General features: G+C 40.1%; 1 protein-coding gene and 2 long non-coding RNA genes across 5 annotated transcripts in view; 1 reads left to right on the top strand and 2 right to left on the bottom strand.

The window, feature by feature from the left end:
• LOC148347964 (uncharacterized) overlaps positions 1-4,058 on the bottom strand; it is a 4,282-nt gene extending 224 nt beyond the window's left edge. The window contains exons 1-2 of the long non-coding RNA XR_015847645.1: positions 3,809-4,058; positions 1-579 (exon numbers count right to left, since the gene is read on the bottom strand). The exon at positions 1-579 is cut by the window's left edge and continues 224 nt beyond it. This is a non-coding gene — a long non-coding RNA (uncharacterized LOC148347964). The remainder of the gene's footprint in view (positions 580-3,808) is intronic.
• On the top strand, positions 3,856-23,095 carry alg14 (ALG14 UDP-N-acetylglucosaminyltransferase subunit). Of its 2 annotated transcripts, XM_088322424.1 has the most exons (6): positions 3,856-3,892; positions 4,000-4,181; positions 4,698-4,843; positions 9,949-10,071; positions 10,585-10,716; positions 22,718-23,095. In XM_088322424.1, exons 2-6 carry the CDS (start codon positions 4,055-4,057, stop codon positions 22,946-22,948), a joined length of 759 nt encoding a protein of 252 aa, XP_088178550.1. In that variant the 5' UTR covers positions 3,856-3,892; positions 4,000-4,054; the 3' UTR covers positions 22,949-23,095. The 2 variants fall into 2 exon arrangements, with proteins under 2 accessions (XP_088178550.1, XP_088178551.1); XM_088322425.1 differs by lacking the exons at positions 3,856-3,892; positions 4,000-4,181; positions 10,585-10,716 and adding an exon at positions 4,194-4,500.
• On the bottom strand, positions 20,537-21,719 carry LOC148347963 (uncharacterized). 2 transcript variants are annotated; one of them, XR_015847644.1, is made up of 3 exons: positions 21,576-21,713; positions 21,332-21,498; positions 20,537-20,912 (listed from the first exon to the last, which is right to left on the bottom strand). It is a non-coding gene; the product is annotated as an uncharacterized LOC148347963 (long non-coding RNA). The 2 variants fall into 2 exon arrangements; XR_015847643.1 differs by having other exon boundaries at positions 21,332-21,719.

Raw genomic sequence — 23,095 nt, 5'->3', positions numbered from 1 at the left:
TTAGTAGATTTGGGAGTCCACAATTGAAAGGATTTGGGAGTACAGTCAATAAACATGCCCGATTAAAGTCGCCGTCGACGATAAAGCTCCGTTGGGGTAGTGCAAGCTGATGTTTAGCAGCGGGCAGGAGATATAGCGCTATGCTAACGTTAGCATCTGGTGAAACTGTTAGCGGTGGAAAGTATACAGCAAACACAAAGACCACAGTTAACTCTCCCGGTACATAGCTAGAAACTCCATATCGAGTAAGCATTGTGTATCAATGGTTCGACTATTATTGTAGCGCGTAGTCTCCAACCCCTGTTTTTACAAGAGTTCTCGTCTCGTTCGAGCCGGTGATGTAGTGCGGCGTTGGGAAAGCCAAGACTCCGTGATGGCAAAAAAAAGTCCTCCAATTCCGGACGTTGTTTGTGGCGATCCGCAGCTCAATTCACTCATTGTGGACGGATGGATCTGGCGTTGGTTGAACATGCTTGGGAGCGCTGGTCTGTGTGGTCGCCTTCTTAGCTTAGCTCAGCCTTTGCTCCGTCGTTGTCATTGTCGGCAGGCGGCAAATCTTCCAGGGAGATCCGGTGGTCTCTGTATATCCCTCGGGATGTAGTGGATATTATTGTAAGTGCGAAGGGAGTCGAAGGGAAAATATGTGTATGTGTATGATCAATATGAAGTATGTGTGTGTCTGTGTGTGGAGTCAGACTTTGGAATAATTTGCAAAATGAAATCAAACAATGTCCAAATATCCATGTGTTCAAATTTAAATACAAAAAAGCATTACTGGCGAAATACAGAGATGAAGAAAATGGGATATGAGGGAGACTGGAAATACTGCACTTCAAACTATGGCTAACTTGTTGTTATTGTGCTATTATCACATCAGAACTGTTATAAGTATTGTGTTTATTTTTATTGATATTATCACTGGTGCCGCAGTGACATTATGCGCATTATGACGTTGAGGGATGGGTATTGCGAAGATTAGTGTATAAAATATGTGATAATTGTAACTATTATAATTATTGATATAATAATAATAATTTCCTTTGTATTGTCATTCTTTGTAACAATGTACACAGAACGAAATGTCGATGCACCTGACCCGTTGTAGCGAGCCGATGCAGCCGCAGCCAACAAAGGGCGCCGCCATATTACCAATTAGGTATGAGTCGGCCGAGGCGCGAACCAGCGACCTCCCAGTCTCAAAGCGGGCACACTACCATCTAGGCTACTGAGCTGGTACATCTGACCTATGTAATAAGTATATCCATGAGATTTTGTTGTATTGGACACAAGAGGAGCTATCTATAAAATGTATTTAATAGGGAAGATAAAGGGGTAGGAAAAATAAGCATCTGCTTCTGACTACCCCTTTTCGAACATGTTGTGTGACATTATTTCGTTGTTGACTCATTTTTTTTGTCCTGTTTTTATTTTTATGTTCGAAATAAAGTTTTCATTCATTCATTCATACATATGTATATACACATATATACTGGACTGTCTCAGAAAATTAGAATATTGTGATAAAGTTCTTTATTTTCTGTAATGCAATTAAAAAAACAAAAATGTCATACATTCTGGATTCATTACACATCAACTGAACTATTATTATTTGAATATTGCTGATTTTGGCTTACAGCTGAAAAAAACTCAAAAATCCTATCTCAAAATATTAGAATACTTCCTCAGACCAAGTAAAAAAATTATTTTATAACAGCAAAACTAAATCAAACATTTGAAAATGTCTATTGATGCACTCAGTACTTGGTTGGGAATCCTTTTGCACGGATTACTGCATCAATCTGGCGTGGCATGGAGGCAATCAGCCTGTGGCATTGCTGAGGTGTTATTGATGCCCAGGATGCTTCGATAGCGGCCTTCAGCTCATTTGCATTTGTAGGTCTGGTGTCTTTCGTCTTCTTCTTAACTATACCCCACAAATTCTCGATGGGGTTCAGGTCAGGGGAATTAGATAGATAGATAGATAGATAGATACTTTATTCATCCCCTAAGGGAAATTCACATTTCCAGCAGCATCCCTGAGCTGAGAACAATACAATAATAAAGCCAAAAGAATACAATATACAGATACCCAGTGTGACGTGCAAATGCCCACTTTAGCATGTTATATCATGGTCAGTGCACCAGTTACTGGTGGTTTTGGCACTGTGGGCAGGTGCCAGATCATGCTGGAAAATGAAATCCTCATCTCCATAGAGCTTTTCAGCAGATGGAAGCATGTAGTGCTCTAAAATCTCTTGGTACACAGTTGCATTTACTCTGGACTTGATGAAACACAGTGGACCAACACCAGCAGCTGACATGGCTCCCCAAACCATTGCTGACTGTGGGAACTTCACACTGGATTTCAAGCAACTTAGATTTTGCTCCTCCCCAGCCTTTCTCCAGACTCTGGCGCCTTGACTTCCAAATGAAATGCAAAACTTGCTTTCGTCTGAAAAGAGGACTTTGGACCACTCTGCAACTGTCCAGTGCTTCTTCTCCATAGCCCAAGTCAGACGCTTCTTCCGTTGTCTTGAGTTCAGAAGTGGCTTGACCATGGGAATACGGCTATTGTAGCCCATTTCCCGGACACGTCTGTGAACTGTGGCTTTTGATACCTGGACTCCAGCTTCAGCCCACTGTCTTTGAAGCTCCCCCAAATTCTGGAAGCGGCTCTTCTTCACAATTTTGTTAAGGCTGCGGTCATCTCTCTTGGTTGTGCAGCGTTTCCGGCCACATTTTTCCCTTCCAACAGACTTTTTGTGGATATGCTTTGAAACTGCACTCTGTGAACAGCCTGCTCTTTGAGAAATTTCTTTTTGTGTCTTACCCTCCTGATGGAGGGTATCAATGATGGTCCTCTGGACAGCAGACAGATCAGCAGTCTTCCCCATACATGTGATTTAGTTTACTGAACCAAGCTGAGTGTTTTTAAGGCTCAGGAAACCCTCGCAAGGTGTTTCGAGTTAATTAGATGATTCAGGTGATTAGTTGAATAGCCTACTTGTATACTTTTTCATGATATTCTAATATTTTGAGATGGGATTTTTGAGTTTTCTTAAGCTGTAAGCCAAATTCAGCAATATTCAAATAATAAAAGGCTTGAAATAGTTCAGTTGATGTGTAATGAATCCAGAATGTATGACATTTTTGTTTTTTTAATTGCATTACAGAAAATAAAGACCTTTATCACAATATTCTAATTTTCTGAGACAGTCCAGTATATATATACATACATATGTATATATATATATATATATATATATATATATATATATATATATATATATATATATATATATATGTATATAAATATGTATGTATATCTATGTATGTATACATACACACACATATATATAGACATAAATCTACAGTATACAATACAGGCTGTTCAGTTTGCAGGCACCACACTGTGCCACACACACCATGTGAGTTCATTGAGTGTCATGGCGGACTCCGTAAACTTGGTCCCAGAGTTAACAAACAAGAAGGAAACGAAGCTTGTGTAGGAGGAAGGGAGGTACATGACATATTTGGACTTATTTTGGTTTTGACTAAATGGACGTGGAACAGAAGAAAACGGCTGTTACAGAATTTGCTTTCGCATAGGCTATTAATTTACTGGGGAACCAAGGGGGGCACTTTATTCTTTCCCGTTTTTCCTCTCACACACTCTCCCTTTGCATTTCTTACCATCCCCCTAGTTTTTCTCAATCTTTCTTTTAAACATTTTCTTGCACTGTATCATTCTTTCACTTCAGCTCCATGTTTTCGATTCCGGTTTATATACCTCTCGCTTTCTACCCACCTCTATACCAAAGGCGCTCGTGACTGGTTCATGAGTGGCGCCATCTGTGTTGCTCAGTATACACGATTTGAAAATTTGAATGAGGTACAATGTTACCGTGTATTGAAACAACAAAGAATAATAGAATATAGTAGACTATAAGTTTTCAAAATAAATTAATCTTACGAATTATTATTCATAACTTGTCGTAGGAAAAAAATCTGAAGAACAGTTTTGGGGCCGAGACAGCCGTGTTTCCGAGCACTGATGTCGAAAATGATAGAAGAAGAGGAAAAGGAAGACGAAGAAGAACACAAAATATTTGAAGAAGAAGACGGCGAACTACAAAGATGGAGTAAAACCGACCAAAAGGCCATTGAATCTAATTACATTGGTATTTTATTACAGATTGTGTTTATTCATTATTTATTTCTACAGTTTTATAACGTTAAGCAAAATGACATTGCAATTTTGGAATGAAAGTGTTTTCCTTTTTTTTTCCTTTAAAAAAAATGGACTAGATGTTGCGCATGCGCGCTCGAATCCAAACGCCGACAGCAGATTTTGCCTTAACAATGGTGAAATGTCCTCTTTCGGATTAATATTTTTTGCAGTTGTTTGCCTGCTTTTGTCCCGTGTTTATACCATTTTCGGCCGTAAGTGTAAACGGGAAAACAAACGTAGTGTTTCCCTCCTCGTCGTTGCTGGATCAGGTACAAAAAAACTTAGATGCACCAACTTCTATGACAACATATTTTTATGCTTGTTTTTGTGTATGCTACAAAGAAAATCTGCATTTAATTTTTCGAACTCACGCTCTTTGTATGTCTCCTACTTGTGTCAAATGATAGATTAGGACAGAATTGCGGGGAGGCAACAGTTTCGCTAAGCAGGAGTATTTGTTTTACAGGCGGTCACACCACAGAAATACTACGAGTGCTGAAGGGCCTCTCCAATGCGTATTCCCCCCGATACTACGTTATTGCGGATACAGATACCATGAGTGAGGAGAGAATACTCGCTTTTGAGAAACGTAAACAGGACTGGAATACTCAGGTATTACTTTGCACTTTCTTGCTTCACCCACTGAGACACTGGGGTTGTATTCTCTCTCTGAGTCTTTCTATCTCTCCTTTATCTCTTTCTTCCTTTATAGTTTTATCTCTGTATCACTGTATCTTCCTTGTTGTTTCTTATTTTACACTTAATATGGATATATATATATATATATATTATCCTTCCATTATCTGCACCGCTTATCCTCAGTAGGGTCGTGTGGGTGCCAGAGTCCACCCCACCTATCTTTGGGCAGTGGGCACGGGACACCCTGAACTGGTTGCCAGCCGGTTGCAGGGCACACAGCGACAGACAACTCACTAGGTCATTCACACCTAGGGACAATTTGGACCAGCCAATTAACCTGACGTGCATGTTTTTGGAATGTGGGAGGAAACCGGAGTGCCGGACAAAACCCACGCAAGCACGGGGAGAACATGCAACACAGTAAGGTTCGATCTCATGACCTCAGAACTGTGCCGCTAACCACTGCGCTGCCGTGCTGCCCAAAATATATCATATATGTATATATATATATATATATATATATATCTACGGCAGCACAGCGGTGCAGTGGTTAGCGCGTGTGCGGCACAGTTCTAAGGTCTTGGGAACCTCCTGTGTGGGTTCAAATCCAGCTACCAGACTTACTGTGCGGAGTTTGTATGTTCTCCCTGTGCTTGCGTGGGTTTCCTCCGGGCACTCCGGTTTCCTCCCACATTCCAAAGACATGCATTTCAGGTGGATTGGTCGGTCCAAATTGTCCCTAGGTGTGAATGAGCCAGCGAGTTGTCTGTCCCTGTGTGCCCTGCGATTGGCTGGCAACCAGTTCAGGGTGTCCCCTGCCCACTGCCCGATGATTGCTGGGATGGGCTCCAGCACCCCCGCGACCCTACTGAGGATAAGCGGTGCAGCTAATGAGATGAGATGAGAGATACATATCTACAATGGTCATATCCCCCGAGAGGAGTGACAGCAAGAAAACACATAGACAAAAAAAAAGAAAAGAAAAAAGTAGCAAAAAATATTTAGTCTGTATTAATAGTTTGCAATAGTCTTTGATTTGTGCGGCCTTTTGAGACTCTTTGTGATTAAGGGCTATACAAATAAACATGACTTGACTGGACCATGGCCAACCCAAATGCCCATTCGACCAATTGCAGCCACATCACAACCAAAATACCTAAAGCTTGCAAGTCAAGTCTTGTCATGTTTATTTGTATAGCCCTTAAGGGCTGCAAAGACCACATATTATTGCTAACCACAGATTATTATTACACCATCCCCTGATCTGAAACCTGTATGAGGGCAAGAGAAAACTCAAAAACCGCAAAATAAAGAAAATGAAGAAACCTCGAGAAGGGACCGCACATGAGATAATCCCCCTTCCAGGATGACCAAGCTGCAATGGATGTTGCAATAACATATAATACCAAGATATTGTCAACATGAAATATAGGTTATTCTTATGCTATAGAATAGAAGTTCTTTTTAATCTTAGATTTAAACATTTTTATTGAGGTTGCAAATCGAATCTCAGGGGGAAGAGCATTCCACAGTACTGGGGCCCGAATGGAGAACGCCCTCGAACCTGCGTATCTCTTCTTGGCTCTTTGGATCACTAGTAGACCAGTATTTTCAGTGTGAAGGTTCCCTACATAGGGCGAAATTAAATCTGAAAGATATGAGGGAGCAAGTCCATGCATGATTTTGTATATTCCCAACAGAACCTTAAAATCACATATTAAGCCGAAAGGGAGCCAATGCGAGTTAGCCAAAATCGGGGTAATGTGATCAAACTTTCTTGTCTTAGTTAAAAGCCTTACTGCAGCATTTTGTACCAGCTGAAGGCTCTTGATTTTGGACTTGGGGAGACCGGAGAGTAGTGCATTACAGTAATGAGACGGAAGGTAACGAATGCATTAATTATAATCTCCGCATCCGACTGAGACAGCATAGGGCAAATTTTAGCAATGTGCGAAGATTGAAAAAAGCTGTTCTAGTAATATTCTTAGCGTGTGTTTGAAAGGACAGATTTGGGTCAAATATGACACCTATATCTTTGACTGAGTTCCAGCACATGTCCATTCAACCTTATTTCCATTGTCATGCCCACTCCATCACTTGAACACTTCATCACTTCATCACCTTACTCTTGCCAACATTCACACATAACATACACGTTTATCACACACTCTTCCAAACTTCTCAATTTTTCCTCAGAATCAGCCACAAGCGTCGTGTCATCTGCGCACAACACACACACACACATATATTATATATATACTGGACTTTCTCAGAAAATTCGAATATTGTGATAAAGTTCTTTATTTTCTGTAATGCAATTAAAAAAACAAAAATGTCATACATTCTGGATTCATTACACATCAACTGAACTATTTCAATCCTTTTATTATTTTAATATTGCTGAATTTGGCTTACAGCTTAAGAAAACTCAAAAATCATATCTCAAAATATTAGAATACTTCCTCAGACCAAGTAAAAAAATAATTTTATAACAGCAAAACTAAATCAAACATTTGAAAATGTCCATTGATGCACTCAGTACTTGGTTGGGAATCCTTTTGCACGGATTACTGCATCAATCCGGCGTGGCATAGAGGCAATCAGCCTGTGGCATTGCTGAGGTGTTATTGATGCCCAGGATGCTTCGATAGCGGCCTTCAGCTCATTTGCATTTGTAGGTCTGGTGTCTTTCATCTTCTTCTTAACTATACCCCACAAATTCTCGATGGGGTTCAGGTCAGGGGAATTAGCAGGCCAATCAAGGACAGTGATGCCATGGTCAGTGCACCAGTTACTGGTGGTTTTGGCTCTGTGGGCAGGTGCCAGATCATGCTGGAAAATGAAATCCTCATCTCCATAGAGCTTTTCAGCAGATGGAAGCATGTAGTGCTCTAAAATCTCTTGGTACACAGTTGCATTTACTCTGGACTTGATGAAACACAGTGGACCAACACCAGCAGCTGACATGGCTCCCCAAACCATTGCTGACTGTGGGAACTTCACACCGGATTTCAAGAAACTTGGATTTTGCTCCTCTCCAGCCTTTCTCCAGACTCTGGCGCCTTGACTTCCAAATGAAATGCAAAACTTGCTTTCGTCTGAAAAGAGGACTTTGGACCACTCTGCAACTGTCCAGTGCTTCTTCTCCATAGCCCAAGTCAGACGCTTCTTCCGTTGTCTTGAGTTCAGAAGTGGCTTGACCATTGGAATACGGCTTTTGTAGCCCATTTCCCGGACACGTCTGTGAACTGTGGCTTTTGATACCTGGACTCCAGCTTCAGCCCACTGTCTTTGAAGCTCCCCCAAATTCTGGTGGCGGCTCTTCTTCACAATTTTGTTAAGGCTGCGGTCATCTCTCTTGGTTGTGCAGCGTTTCCGGCCACATTTTTCCCTTCCAACAGACTTTTTGTGGATATGCTTTGAAACTGCACTCTGTGAACAGCCTGCTCTTTGAGAAATTTCTTTTTGTGTCTTACCCTCCTGATGGAGGGTATCAATGATGGTCCTCTGGACAGCAGTCAGATCAGCAGTCTTCCCCATACTTGTGATTTAGTTTACTGAACCAAGCTGAGTGTTTTTAAGGCTCAGGAAACCCTCGCAAGGTGTTTCAAGTTAATTAGATGATTCAGGTGATTAGTTGAATAGCCTACTTGTATACTTTTTCATGATATTCTAATATTTTGAGATAGGATTTTTGAGTTTTCTTAAGCTGTAAGCCAAATTCAGCAATATTAAAATAATAAAAGGCTTGAAATAGTTCAGTTGATGTGTAATGAATCCAGAATGTATGACATTTTTGTTTTTTTAATTGCATTACAGAAAATAAAGAACTTTATCACAATATTCTAATTTTCTGAGACAGTCCAGTATATATATATATATATATATATATATATATATATATATATATACACATACATTTAGTTTTTCTTTATCTCCCTCGTTCTTTCTCTTTTGCTTCTTTTTTTATTATTTTTATATAGATTTCTTTTTCTTTCCATCTTTTTTTCTTGTTTACTCTTTCTTTCTTTACCTCTTAATCTTTTTATACATGTCACTTAATTTCTCTTCTTTCTTTCTTTCTTGGTTTGTTCCCCTTTATTTCTCCATTTTTGTGCTTCTTTTCACCTAATCTTTTTATGTCTATTTCTGCTTGTTCGTTCTTTCTTTTTTCCTTTCTCTCTGCCGTTGGCCCCTCCCTGTGTCCCTTTCTTTCTATCTCTCTAATTCTCTTTTTTTTTTTTAAATCTTCGTCTCAATATTTTTTTTCTCTCTTTATTTTACCAGTCCGACCTCCGTGGGAATGATTTTTCCACTATGGCCCCTGAGCTCAAATGAGTTTGACGTCCCGGGTTTAAAAAACTTTTTTAAACAATAGGGTTGATGAAACGGCTGTAAGATTTTTTAACAAATGCAATTGTGGGTCTTCAAGGCCTTAAACAATTGTGGTACATTTATTTATTATGGTTATGTATTTGATGAGGCACAATCCCAAAATGTCTCGCCACTTTCTGTTTTGCTAGCTCATGAAAAGAAAGACATTCCTATCTTCCAGGCCAGAAAAACATTCAATTTCAACACAATGTATTGCAGACAGTTTAGTTGACCTACACGTAAAAATGTCCCAAAATAAGTCGATTTAGGGCTTTGGATTTAGATTACTCAGCATTTTTTCCCCACAAATACATTTTACTCCATCAGGCCAGAACGACAATGTAAAAACTGGCCAAAAGGCTGACTTGGCATTTTTTGTTTTGCTGTATCAGCAGTTTTTCTGGGGCTATAACAACATTTAGTTTCAAAAAAATGCCTTGCAGAAAGTTACAAGGGTTTACCCAAAAAACGGACTAAGCACCTTTGGTTTAGTTGACTCTGCATTTTTTTCTTTCTTTTTGTCTTTCATTTGGAATGGTAGGGATGAAAATGATATGCCTTGGCTAAAAAAAAAAAATCATTCCAACATGATCAGTTCCATACAGCAGTATTTTCTTATATGTCGGCAATTTTTTTATTCTGCATAAAATATGAACAAACATTTTACATTTGACCTTATAAAATGATATGTCTCTTTTTTCTAGTTTACCATTCATCGGATCACACGGAGCAGAGAGGTACATCAGTCATTGAGTTCTTCAATTCTCACCACATTAAAATCTCTGTTTTATTCAATACCACTGATCTACAGACTAAGACCAGATGTGGTAAGTATTAGCAGTTTAATTTAATTTTAATTGTACCAGGAACAAAAACAAGAATATATTTTCCGTGTTTGTTCACTGTAGAACTGGAAGATAAAATAACAGGGGGTGTCATGGTTAAGATAGAGAGAGAGAAGCAGAGAGAAGGGTAGGGAGAGGGAAAGGTAGGGAGATGTATTGGTATAGAGCGAGAAAGAGGGAGAAAGGTAGGGAGACGTAGAGATGTATAGAGAGAGAGAGTGGGGAGAACTGTACAGTGAATAAAATAAGTATTTGAACACCCTGCTATTTTGCTATTTCTCCCACTAAGAAATCATGGAGGGGTCTGAAATTTTCATCGTTGGTGCATGTCCCCAGTGAGAAATCACTATGAATGCTTTTTTTTTTTATGATTTATTTGTTTGATACAGCTGCAAATAAATATTTGAACACCTGAGAAAATGAATGTTAACATTTGGTACAATAGCCTCTGTTTGCTGTTTACAGAGGTATCTTACTTTTTCACTTTATCACCAGGTTTGCAAACCGTGCCTGAGGGATCTTGGCCAAATCCTGCACACAGATCTTCTCCAGATCAGTCAGGTCTCTGGACTGTCGCTGAGAAACACTGAGTTTGAGCTCCCTCCAAAGATTTTCAATTGGGTTCAGGTCTGTAAACTTGCTGGGCCATCCTAGAACCTTGATATGCATCTTACGGAGCCACTCCTTGGTTTTCCTGTCTTTTTGCTCCTCGTCGTTGTCGTGTTGGAAGACTCAGCCACGACCCATCTCCAATGCTCTGACTGAGGGAAAGAGGTTGTTCCCAAAAATCTCACAATACACGACTCCAGTCATCCTCTCTTTAATGCAGTGCACTTGTCCTTTTCCCATGCGCGGAAAAAAAGCATGATGCTACCACCCCCATAGTTCACAGTAGGGATGGTGTTCTTCGGATTCTACTCTTCATTCTTCTTCCTCCAAACATGCTTTGTGGAATTATGACCAAAAAGTTCTATTTTGGTATCATCTGACCACAAGACTTTCTCTCATGATTCCTCTGTATCATACAAATGGTCATATGCAATCTTAAGACGGGCTGGTTTAAGCAGGGGAACCTTTCGTGCCATGCATGATTTCAAATCGTCTTAGTGTATTACCTACAGTAGTAATGTTGGAAACAGTGGTCCCAGCACTTTTCAGGTCATTGACCAACTCCAGTCATGTTGTTCCGGGCTGATTCCTTACCTTTCTTAGAATCATTGAGACCCCATGAGGTTATATCTTGCATGGGGCTTTATTTCAATTGAGATTGACTGGAATGTTTAGCTTCTTCAATTTTCTAATGATTGCTCCTTTTTTCACCAAGCTGCTTGGGAATTGCTCTGTAGCCCTTTCTAGCCTTGTGGAGGTGAATAATTTTGTCTCTGGTGTCTCTGGACAGCTCTTGTGTCTTCCCCATGTTACAAATTAAAGTCTTACTGATTGTATGGTGTGAACAGGTGTCATTATGCAGCTAGCAACCTCAAACAGTGCATCTGATTCAGGATGATACATGGGAGTGCACGTGTTTTTTTAATAGATGGACCAGCAGGTCTTTTAGGGTCAGAATTCTAGATGATACACTGGTGTTCAAATACTTACATGCAGCTGTATCACATTAATGCATTGTTAAAAAATCGTGCATTGTGATTTCTGGATTTTTCTTTTTAGTTTATCTCTTACACAGTGGACATGCACCTGCAATGAAAATTTATACCCCTCCATGCTTTCTAAGCTGGAGAAATAGCGAAATAGTAGGTGTTCAAATACTTATTTTCTTCACTGTAGGTAGACGTAGAGGTATAGGGAGAGAGAAGAGAGGCGAGAGAGAGGGAAGAAAAAAGGTATAGAGAGTGGGGGAGGGAGAGATATAGGCAGATAGGGTTAGTATGACTCAGTCCCCAAAAATATTTTTACCAGAAAATCATAAGCACTGGTGCGATATTTTTTAATTAGGTCTGCGGGCACCTTAGCTGTCTTCAGGGGGTACCAGGGTGTTCGCGTTCACCAGGTCTGAGACCCCATGCTCCCGACGTTACCTGATGACTTGTAAATGATCCGATGTTGACCTAAATGACTAACAATGACAAATTGAGTGCAACTGTGTGTCATTAATTCTAGGTTTAAATGCACCTGCTTTGTGAAGGGATTAGAGGTCTGTGAAAGGAGACGCTAGTGAACAGACTTGGTTATGAAGACCAAAGAACACACCGGGCAGGCTCAGGGATAAAGTTTTGGAAAAGTTGAAAGCAGAAATGAAATACAAGAAGAAAGTTTCACAACATTTACGCATCTCTTTGTGCGACAAAAAGTATCGAAATGGAGAGACCGTAAATCCACTGCAAACTGGGCCGCAACAACTAATCGATTAAAATCGATTAATAAGTGTTGGCAACTAATTGGACCATCAATTGGTTGTATCACGTGATTTATGACTCACTAAGTACATTAAATCAATGCAAAAACGAGTGCACACAATTGACGCTGAAAGTGGGAGTAAGGCAAGAGGCAGAGGATGCCAATACTGTTTTTAAAACAAGTTAGCTTACATTTTTTTAAACACTTAATACTGTAATTTACCAAATTACCAATACATTTATTACATTTGATTAAATCTTAAACTAATGTTGGCCCAAAATCGGCAAATGGAAAGTTACAGACCACCTTTTTAACCATTGCTGAGTAATGCTTGTAAAGTTTGAAACCTAATGTTCTATAGTTGAATTTCTACTTTTAATAGTCCACATTAGCCTATAACGCCTGTTTGGAAATGGCCTCTTGTAGCTCCGAATATCATTGGCCATTGGTCACTAATTCGAATGACGATTGACACATTGGTTAGCCAATGAAATTCCCAACATAATTTTATGCCATTTTCCAGGTGAGTATACAATACAAATCAAAGGCAAAAATGACGTGTGCAAGGTAATCCATGATTCAATTATACGCACCATTGTTATGTGTAAGTGTGCACAATCATTGATTGTCTTTTGTAAAGAGAGGTCAACCATGTACAACTGTCACAATTTTGTAAAAATATAGGCCAAAGTAAAATACACATTTGTAAAGGTTTTAGTGTTATACACTGCTCATGTCTAATTAATTGGCCACTTTTGGAAACGCATAAACATACCCTTAGAAAAATGAATAAAATACAATGTTTAGTTTTTTCAGATAATGATCAAATTTGACAAGGTACCAGGTAAAGCTTCAAGCTATTGTTTCACTTCCAGCAAAGATGCCCATGTTACACTCATCTGCAGGCATTTAATTGCAAAAAAAAAAAAATTCAGGCGAGAATAAAATCTTTCTTTCTGTGTGTTACAACACAGATCACTCAATGTAAGTAGCACTTGGAGTTATTTTTTTTAATTTAATTTTTTACGTCTGAATAAAACTTCAGTCTTACCTTTCAGAAGAGACCAAAAACGCCCATATTCTCCAAATAGTTCAAAAACAGCATTAATCAGGGTACATCTTGGATTGAGATGTAAGGCACATTTTACTGAAAAATAAGGTGTTAAATCTTTTTATATTATTAAATATTACATCCTTACAAACACAATTGGCATGAAGGTTTCAACTTTGTAGTGTTTGAGTGTTCACTCATGGAACAAAGTTAATTAATTTCAAGGGAACGAAAGTGCTGCAGAAGTACAGAGAAAAGAAATCAGAAAATAAGTAAAATGAAAAGAATTGGGTAAAAAGAAGGTGGCAGGGTGATTGGCTAGTAAGTTCTAAATTTCATGGGTTTAAAAATAGCTACAAGCCTTCCTGTGTGGAGTTTGCATGTTCTCCCTGCGTGGGTTTCGTCTGGGCGCTCCGGTTTACTCCCATATTCCAAAAACATGCCTTTCAGGTTAATTGGGTAGTCCAAATTATCCTTAGGTGTGAATGAGTGAGTGAAATTGTATGTTTCAGTGTTTTCTTGCAACTGGCTGACTACCAGTTCAGTGTGTCTCCTGCCCAAAGATGGCTGAGATGGGTTCCAACACCCCTATTGAGGATAAAAGGCGCAGATAATGGATGGACGGAAAGTAAAAAGAAAAATAATAATCGTCAGGTTCAAAACTATGTCAAGACGATATAAAAGACTCTTTTTATTAAAAGATTCGGACAAGGCAAAAATACTTGCTATGAAATATTTCCCATGGAATGATGCGAGCGTCTTTCTTAAACTGTTTTGTGAATTATGATTGGAGGATAGAATTAAACCACATGCACGTAAAAGGATTTCTTTGGTTATGTGGTGTGATATACACTGCTGGCCACTAAAGGGCACTCTAAACTCACAATAAACATGGAAAGAATTTACAGTGGGACCTCGCTACTTTGCGGTTTGACGTTCGCAGATTCAGAGCTTCGCGGTCTGTAATGGTAGAATTTATTTTTATTTTTTTGAAGGGGCGTCGCTACTTTGCAGATTTTCACTTTTTGCGGGAATCCCCCCCGGCCGACGACCCTAGCACGGCGCGCCGGGAAACGAGACCGGCTTTGGTGCGGCTTCCGCTTCACCGCCCCCTTAACCCCACAGGTCCCCCCTACCCCTTTCCCCCGCGGCCGCCCGTCCGTCGGCCGGAGCCATCGAGGGCCGTGTAGAGCCATCGCGGCCCGAGCGGGAGGTGCCGGTGTTGTGCCCAAATCCGACTCCCGTACAAAATCCTTCCCCCCTCGCGTGAACGCGCATTCTGCTGCGCTTCCAACAGGCCGGCCTCCGCGCGGAGCTCCCGACCCGCTCGGCTTGTCGCGGTGCCGTGCGGGTTAGGGGTTCGCTCGCGACCCTAATAAGGATAAGCGGTGCAGATATTGAGATGTACCAAATTCCATTGAATGATTCGTGTGATACATTACAGCAGTTTATTGTTAGAAAATACTCATATAATTAGGTCAGTAGATAGTTTAAAATGCAATTTTCTCTTTTTCGTTTATATTTTTCTTTTTCTTTCTCTTTTTTTTTTTGAGTTTCACTTTTTGTCTGACTGCACGCCCTCTATGACTTTGCATATTTGCACACTCCTGGCCACTGCTGGTTTTTATTTTTTATATTTTTAAATACTTGTTTATACTGTTGATATTCTTAGCTGTTCTTCATTGTCTTACTGCTGTAACAAAATACATTTCCCAATTGTCGGATAAATAAAGGATCTTATCCTAGTTCTTTTTTTATTATTCTCTTTTTTCTTTTTTTTGGGGGGGGGGTTGTTTGTTTTACTTTTGTCCATTTCATTTATTTTTTTATCTTTTTTTTTGTTTTTGTTTTGTTTTTCAGTTTTTTGTTTCTTTTTTTATTTTCTTACTGATCACTCTGAGTCTCCTTATTGTGTCTCATTCCGCTGTGCATTTAGCTCTCGTTTTCAGTGGCACGACAATACAGCGACCTCTAGTGGGAAAATAATACAAACTGTCCCTTTAACTTTCATGTTAAGGTGGGGGCCCAAACTATTATCCAGGGCGCCACAGTTGGTCCCCGGCCTCATTTGAAGGGACAGTGTGGATTATCAGTGCCTCTTAGGGGTAAAAATCTCACATATTAAAGAAAAAGATCAATTTGAGTAATAAGCAAAAATACAAAAACTATCAAAGATGTGAATATTTGAAGTGGAGACATTGCCATTCATTGTATCTACAGTAACATGAGCCTAACCTATTGCGAGCTTACATAATTGTCCGCCATATTGCTGTTCTAAACTAGAGAAGCAACCAAGACGCCCGTAATAGCGGCTGAGGTGGGACAATCTGTGCATAAGACCAACCATTTGTCTTACTTTGGACAAATAAGTTTTTTTTATGGAAGAGTGGCAAAAAGAAAACCATAAAAAGCCCATTTACCATTTGCAAAAAGCCTTATGGGAAATGAATTTTGGGTGAATTGCTTGAAAAAAACTGAAATTGTTGCCATTGCATGCTTCTCGGCAGTCTGACTTTATAGATCACGCCTTGGATGAAAATAAAGTATAAAGTGTGTGAAAATGATGCAGACACGGCTGCACTGGAAGTTTGGCATTATGGCGTAGTCATGTGAAGCACCACTGACCCCTCCCTACTGGTAGCACCCAAGAGGACAGCTCTAATTAGAAAACATCTTTTAGCTAGGCTCACTGAGAAAGGCCTCCCCGGGTTTTTTTTTTAAATGATATATTATCCACAACGATTAAACATTTTACACCGAATTATTTAGTAATGAGTTATTTCATATGTTTTGAAGGACATCCTTGCAAAACAACATGAAATATAAATGAATATGTTCACAGATCTACAAAAAAAGCAATTTTAGATTTTACACACTGAACAGTTTTCAATCCGAAAAATAACACAAATACCCAGGTAATACAGAATGATAAAACATAAATGAAATATATTAACTCCTGAGTGCTATTAATAAATGATACGATGAAAAAAATTGATTTAAAATTATTTTTTCACCAATTTATGTCAGGTCATGTTTATTTGTATAGCCTTTAATCACAAGGAGTCTCAAAGGGCTTTACAGCTCACAGATTAATACAAACTACAGACTATTTTTACACCATGCCCTGATTTAAAACCTACATAAGGCAAGGAAAAACTCAAAATGAGGAAAATGGAGAAACCTTGAGGTAGACATGAGGTAATCGCCCTTCCAGGACTACCAGGCTGCAACAGATGTTGCAATAACAATTAATGCACAATTTCTGTGTATTAATTGCTTTTGCAACATCTGTTGCAGCCTGGTCATTTAGACACGGATTCTATAAAACTCCCAAAATTTAAAAATAAAATACCGTAAATTCCGGACTATAAGCCGCTACTTTTTTCCCAAATGTTCAGCCCTGCGGCTTATTCAGTGAAGCGGCTTATTTAGGTAACTTTTCTAACAAACACCAGCTGCACTCGAGTAATAAAGGTAAAATCTAGATCGGTGGAATTGTGCGCCGATGTAAACTGAATCCTCTTGGAATATGATCGAATTGTCTGTATGACCATAAAAATAAATTCTACCATTACAGACCGCGAAGCTCTGAATCTGCGAACGTCAAACCGCAAAGTAGCGAGGTCCCACTGTAATTTCTTTCCATCTTTATTGTGAGTTTAGAGTGCCCTTTAGTGGCCAGCAGTGTATATCACACCACATAACCAAAGAAATCCTTTTACGTGCATGTGGTTTAATTCTATCCTCAAATGTGAGGAAGACGCCCTTGAAGACGTCAATAAAGACGAGAACGATGAGGGCGGCTTGCCGTGTTTTGGTTTGAACAAATTTATTGACACTAAAAACAGAAAACAATCATGACAATCTCAACAGCAATTAAGCACATTCACAATATTATATTCCAATATTACGTTTTTAACAGCAAACACAAAGTGAGGTTTGAACAAACCTTCTCGAAAATCAAACATATTCACAATTTCATTATATAACATCTTTGTTAGTGTCAATAGATCCGTCCAGGCCAAAGTCGATTGTCCTCGGTCTGAACAAATCCACCGACACCAACAGCAGCAAAACACAGCCATCAAGCATATTCACATTTTTTTTTTATATTTGACAATATGACGTGACGATATGACGTTTTAACATTTTTTCCTGACATTTTCAACATCAATTAAACAATTTCAGAGTTATTTTCTTTTAACAGTAGTTAACCAGCGTGTAAAAGGCAATACTATTGTGCAAGGGCATAGCTCTGCCATCCCACCCTCCCAAGCAGCATTCTTCCAGTCCTCTGTGTGGGTCCTTTCCATTCTGCGTGGGTCCTCTCCCTTCTGGGTTCCACAACCCAGGCCGTTGCTGCCGGGACTCCCACAGTGTAGCTCCGGCTCCCCCCTCCGGGTGGGTACAGACGAGTCTTCTTTATGGCTGCGTCCTAGGCCCGCCGCTCGCAGATTGTATGGTATCTGCAGCCATTTGGAGCACAGCCACGGGGGGGATCTGCCTGCACCTCCATACCAGCAGGTTTCTGGAGGTCCAGATGGCGTCCTTGATGGCGGCGAGAGTGAGCCAGTCCCTGGCAAAGTCGTTCCGATGCCTCCTCGACCGACTCACCCCGTAAAGCACGTACTGTGCATCAGGGACCTCTCCTGCTGGCAAGTCCGGGAACTTTCCTAGTTGTTCGGCCATTGTCCACAAGACCTTGGCAGCGCTGCACTCACAAAAAAGGTGCCTCACCGACTCCTGGGCGCCACAGCCAGGTCGAGGACACGTCGAAGTCGCTGACATTCCTCGGTGGTGCATTACAGCTCTGACTGGGAGAACTTCATGAGCCACCATCCATGACAAGTCTCGTAGTCTGTTTGGGAGGGCAGGATGATTGACGTTGCTCCAAACCGTTGTGGATTCGCCAAACGCAAGCCCCCGCACAGGGCTTACTGTAGCTCGCTCTTGCACAATAGCAATAAGGGCCCTGTGGTTTTGTAAAGTGTGACATTCTTGTGTTTCCAAATCAAACTTCTTTAAAAAATCCCGGATAAAGAGATGTGTTGGTGGCAAGTTAAACGAAACTGGAATCAAACGCTTGCCGTGTTTTTCAAAACTGCGGCTCAGCTTTTATTAACAGCTACGTTTTGAGCTCTGCGAGCGTGTTAGGAGTAGCGTGGTGGTACCTTTCACAGGCACGGTTTGGGATGAAAGTTATATCATTATTATTAAAGCTTTGAAAACTCGGAGTAACATCTTTCTTCGTAAATATGTGTAACCATGTATAATATGTTTTTTGCAACTGTATACCTTTGTCATGTATTTAATTGTATTTATTTTGTACACTTGTTCTGATAAGTCTTGCACTGACCAATTAAAAAGAAGGGGCGTAACAGACGCGGGGGATTATGGGAAGTAGAGACCAGTAAAGGTGAGTGTTTGTGGACACCGCAGACAAAGGTGCATATATTTTTTTTTTCCCCCTTACCTTTGGAAATATAGGCTGAGTCCCATTCTTCGCACTTTCACTCGCTATGTGCCCTAGTCACTCGGTTTGCGCGTTCACGTGAAAATGGGGTGTGTCCCGATACTCTCAAGACCGAGGCAGAAGTGCCCTCAAACCATGTCGTAGCCACTTCAAGACCGAGGGGGCTCTCGACCTCACTTGGCAGCGAAGTGACTACCCAGAAGGCTTTGCGAATTCTCAATATCAACAAACATGCCCGGAAAGGAACCGCACAAATGTAAGTAGTTTTCCACAACCGCGCATGTATTTGCAACAAAATGTATTGAGATATCTTAGTTAGACGTAAATGCAATAGAAAATCGTATTTTCGCGTTAAAACACGAACATTGCAAAATCGCTACTTTACGAAGTGCACTAATCTACCAAGGGAGCTGGCAAAAAAATCTTCACGCTACAAACTGTAAAGTAGGATAACTGTGCAGAAAATCACGGTTCAGCCCATCCCTGTTTTTATCTTAAACGAGTCGTCCTTTTACATCTACTGTACATGGCCAGTCGCTAAAGGAGCATAGTCAGAATACCGTTCTGGACATAAGCGCTTGTTTACTGCACACAATTTCGGGTGTCGTGTTTTATTTACAATATGATTCTTTCATGTGAGATCAGAATGCATTAGTTTTCATCATGCATTATGAGTAATGTCTCCGAATTTCACGTGGAAATACAGTTGATACAAACTACTATCACATAGTCCACTGCCTTCTCTGTAAACACATATTAAGTAAACTAATTACCTTCTCAAAATGTTGTCCAAATGTGGAGACAATTCTAAAGCATATGTGATGCTGGCCAATAGAAGGCTCATACAGCCATAAGAATAACATGTCAATTTTGTGTATCTATTCACTATCAAATACTTATCCAGAACACATCCTATAATTTCCTGTCTCACATCAACTTGTTGAGCACCCTATACACAGTTGTTTTTGTATAATACATCAGCATTAAGTAATTCTTGTTTTTTCCACCCAACCTAAAGGCCACTGTAGAACGTCCCGTGGAAGAGCTGGTCACCATCACAGCTACCACGCCATCCACACCACCGGGCACGTCGTTGGCACCTTCTAATCCGGCGCCAAACCCCAAATCACCCAGAAAAAAAAGGAAGCACAATACACTCCTTGACTTTTTGAAAGTGGAGTCTGCCGGAGTGAGGAAAAGGCTCGAAGAAACTGTGGCCAAAACTGAGCGGTTCCTGTCCTTTTTGGGAAGCTCGTGGACAAATTTCCAGAACAGTGACATCTCTGCAATGTTTCCCTTTGTTTTATAAAAGGAAAATATTTTTTTTTATTAAGAACTCAATGAAGTTCCAGTTTGTGTTTCCCAGCTTCATGGAAGTATTGGTATATTTTTGTTAAAATTTGTGACACATTATTTATTTACTATTATGTATTTTGGCCCAATGTGAGTTTGTTTTTCTGAAAGTAAACTATTATTTAAGCTGGAGTGATTTGTAGTTGTTTTCTGTCCAACAGTCACATAGTTCACACACAGTATCTCACATCATTATGAAATAAACCACCAAGGTGTTACTCAAAATGAAGATGTTTATTGAATAGTAATGCAGAAAAGCACATAATGCAAATGTGGGTCTGACTTAAAGAGCCTAAAATATGGCTTTTGGGCAATTTATTCCATATTAACTGTGGACAATTCTTTGTACGGTGGACCTGGGAACCCTGAAGACCCGTGACACCACACGGTAGGACAGAGCGTGGGCCAGCCAGTACACGTAGATCAGGACCTCCAGCCACGGCCCTGTTCCCTCTTTAGCAGCTCCTGCAGGGCCCACATAACCTTCTTGCTCAACCTTAAGTCCTGAATGAGTTCTGACTCCACATCCAACCATAAGCACAGGATGGGAACATTCCTGTCCAACCTGTCCACGCTTATGGGACAGCCACTCTGGAACACAATAGATAACAAACAATTTAGACATAAATGTGGGCATAGAAAAGAAAAAGACCGCTTTAACTGTGATGTAAGCATCATGAAAAAATGTTGAAATGACCTTTTTTATATCCAATGACAACTCTTTTGAATTAAATTCCTTATGAACTAAGGTTTTTGGGTCGTACAGGGAAGTTTGGTGACGATATTATGTCAGCTTAAGGGTCAGGTGGACTGTTCTTGTGTTTGTTTACTTTTCGTCATGTCACACATTCAAGACCCCTACTATATGTCATAAAATGGCATTAAGATACCAATAAGTAGATTGCCATTTATGTCTACACAAACATAGGGTATTATGTGAACGTGCATTGTATGTTAACTCTTACTGTATTTGACCGAACGGGTCATTTTTTTTAAATGAGTGTACGTACCTTGTAAAGATGAATCAGCACTACATAGCGCCGAAGCTGTCTTCAGTATAGCACATTTCTCCTCCGTTGATTGGAGACACGGAAAAGATGAAGAGCTTTCAGGCAATCGGTAATAACACAGCAGTAGCGGGCATTTTTAACGTTGCACGAACTCTCCAACTGACACACTGCAGGTTGAGACTCAAGTTGTTTACATGTGAGGTAGACCAATACGTCACTGAGGTCTACAGCCAATTAATATTACCGCCATCTCCTGGACAGGGGTGGAACCTTGCAAGTCTTGTCCAAACCATCTCCACTTTGCACTCCACCGGCGGAGGGCACTCCTCTATCGAGGGACCTCACTGGAGGGTCCTCAGGGCCGAGTGAGAGAAATGGGATTGGGCCATACACTTTTTTTTCCTTGGATTACTTTCAACGGGTACCTGGACTTTGCAGGTCTGCATCAAATGATAACAACCGGTATCATTTCATGTTCGATCAGTCAATAAAGAAAGTCTGGATGTATCGGCATGCGACAATCGGGTCAGCACCTTGATTCAGCCCCTCCTCTGTAAACATGCGTTTTGATAATTAGCAAGCAACAGAGAAGCATCAAATCTATACAAATTCTCACCGTTGAAACTTCAGTTAAAAAGGAATTCTATCCTTAATGTGGATACATGCGGCTAATATACCGGTGCACCTTGTGTATGTAATAAATCCGTTTCCCCCCCGAAATGTGGGGGGTGCGGCTTATAATCAGGTGCGCCCTATAGTCCAGAATTTACGGTAAGTAGAACAAAAAGCAAAAGATAAACAGTCTCTAAGATTAAAAGATTGAATGCACTCTCCTTCGGAGCAATCAATATAATTAAAACAAGCTTAAATTTGCTTATTTTTCTGTTTTCATAGATGCAATATTTCTTTCTTTTTTTGTTTTCTGTACTGAAATCCATCATTACCTAACACCTATCGAGCCCTTTCAATGTTTGTAAACAAGTGTTATGTAGCCAAGCTGCGTGTGCATTGTGTTGACACAGAATGAAAGAATTTGTGTCAAATTATAGCAGCCCATTGACACAAAAAGGTTATGGACTGTAAAAAAAAAGCTCAAAATAGCACAAAGTATATGCTAGCAGCAAAATAGTGACTTCATTTTAGTCGTCAAAGTAAATTAAAAAAAACAACTTTCTTTTGATTAGTGTTGGATTTTTTCTTTTGAAGGTACTCGAAAAAATGGCCTTAAAAGTGCTTGAGTTTGGTCATGAAAAAGGTTTACAAATACTGCATATATCAAAAGTTATTGGGGGAGAGGGTCAATATTTTTGCAAGGCACTGTAAATAAATCGTGCATCTCTGAACTGTGTTCATGTTTTATTTATCCTTGTAACTTCTTTGTTTTAGGTGCTGTGCAATGGCCCAGGGACCTGTGTTCCGCTATGCCTTGCGAGTGTCCTGCTGGGAATTCTGGGAATTAGGAAAGTAGTAATTGCTTTTATCGAAAGCATTTGTAGAGTAGAGTCCCTGTCGCTCACAGGCAAAATCTTGTACTATTTTTCAGACTTTTTTTTTGTGCAGTGGGCCAGTCTGAAGGACTGCTACCCTAAGTCTATTTGCCTTGGAAGAATCGTGTAAATATCAGTTTTCTATTAGGGATAGGCAAACTGCGGCCTGCGTACCACATGCGGACCGTCAGGCTTTTTCATCGCGCCCACCAAATCAAAAATGGTCAAACTGTAATTACAATATATGCAAACGTAAATAAAATACTACAAGAAATCA

The sequence above is a fragment of the Urocampus carinirostris genome, chromosome 18 (genome assembly GCF_059441175.1).
Source record: "Urocampus carinirostris isolate Australia breed hairy pipefish chromosome 18, RoL_Ucar_1.0, whole genome shotgun sequence".
NCBI lineage: Eukaryota > Metazoa > Chordata > Actinopteri > Syngnathiformes > Syngnathidae > Urocampus > Urocampus carinirostris.
This window is presented reverse-complemented; position numbering and strand designations above follow the sequence as displayed.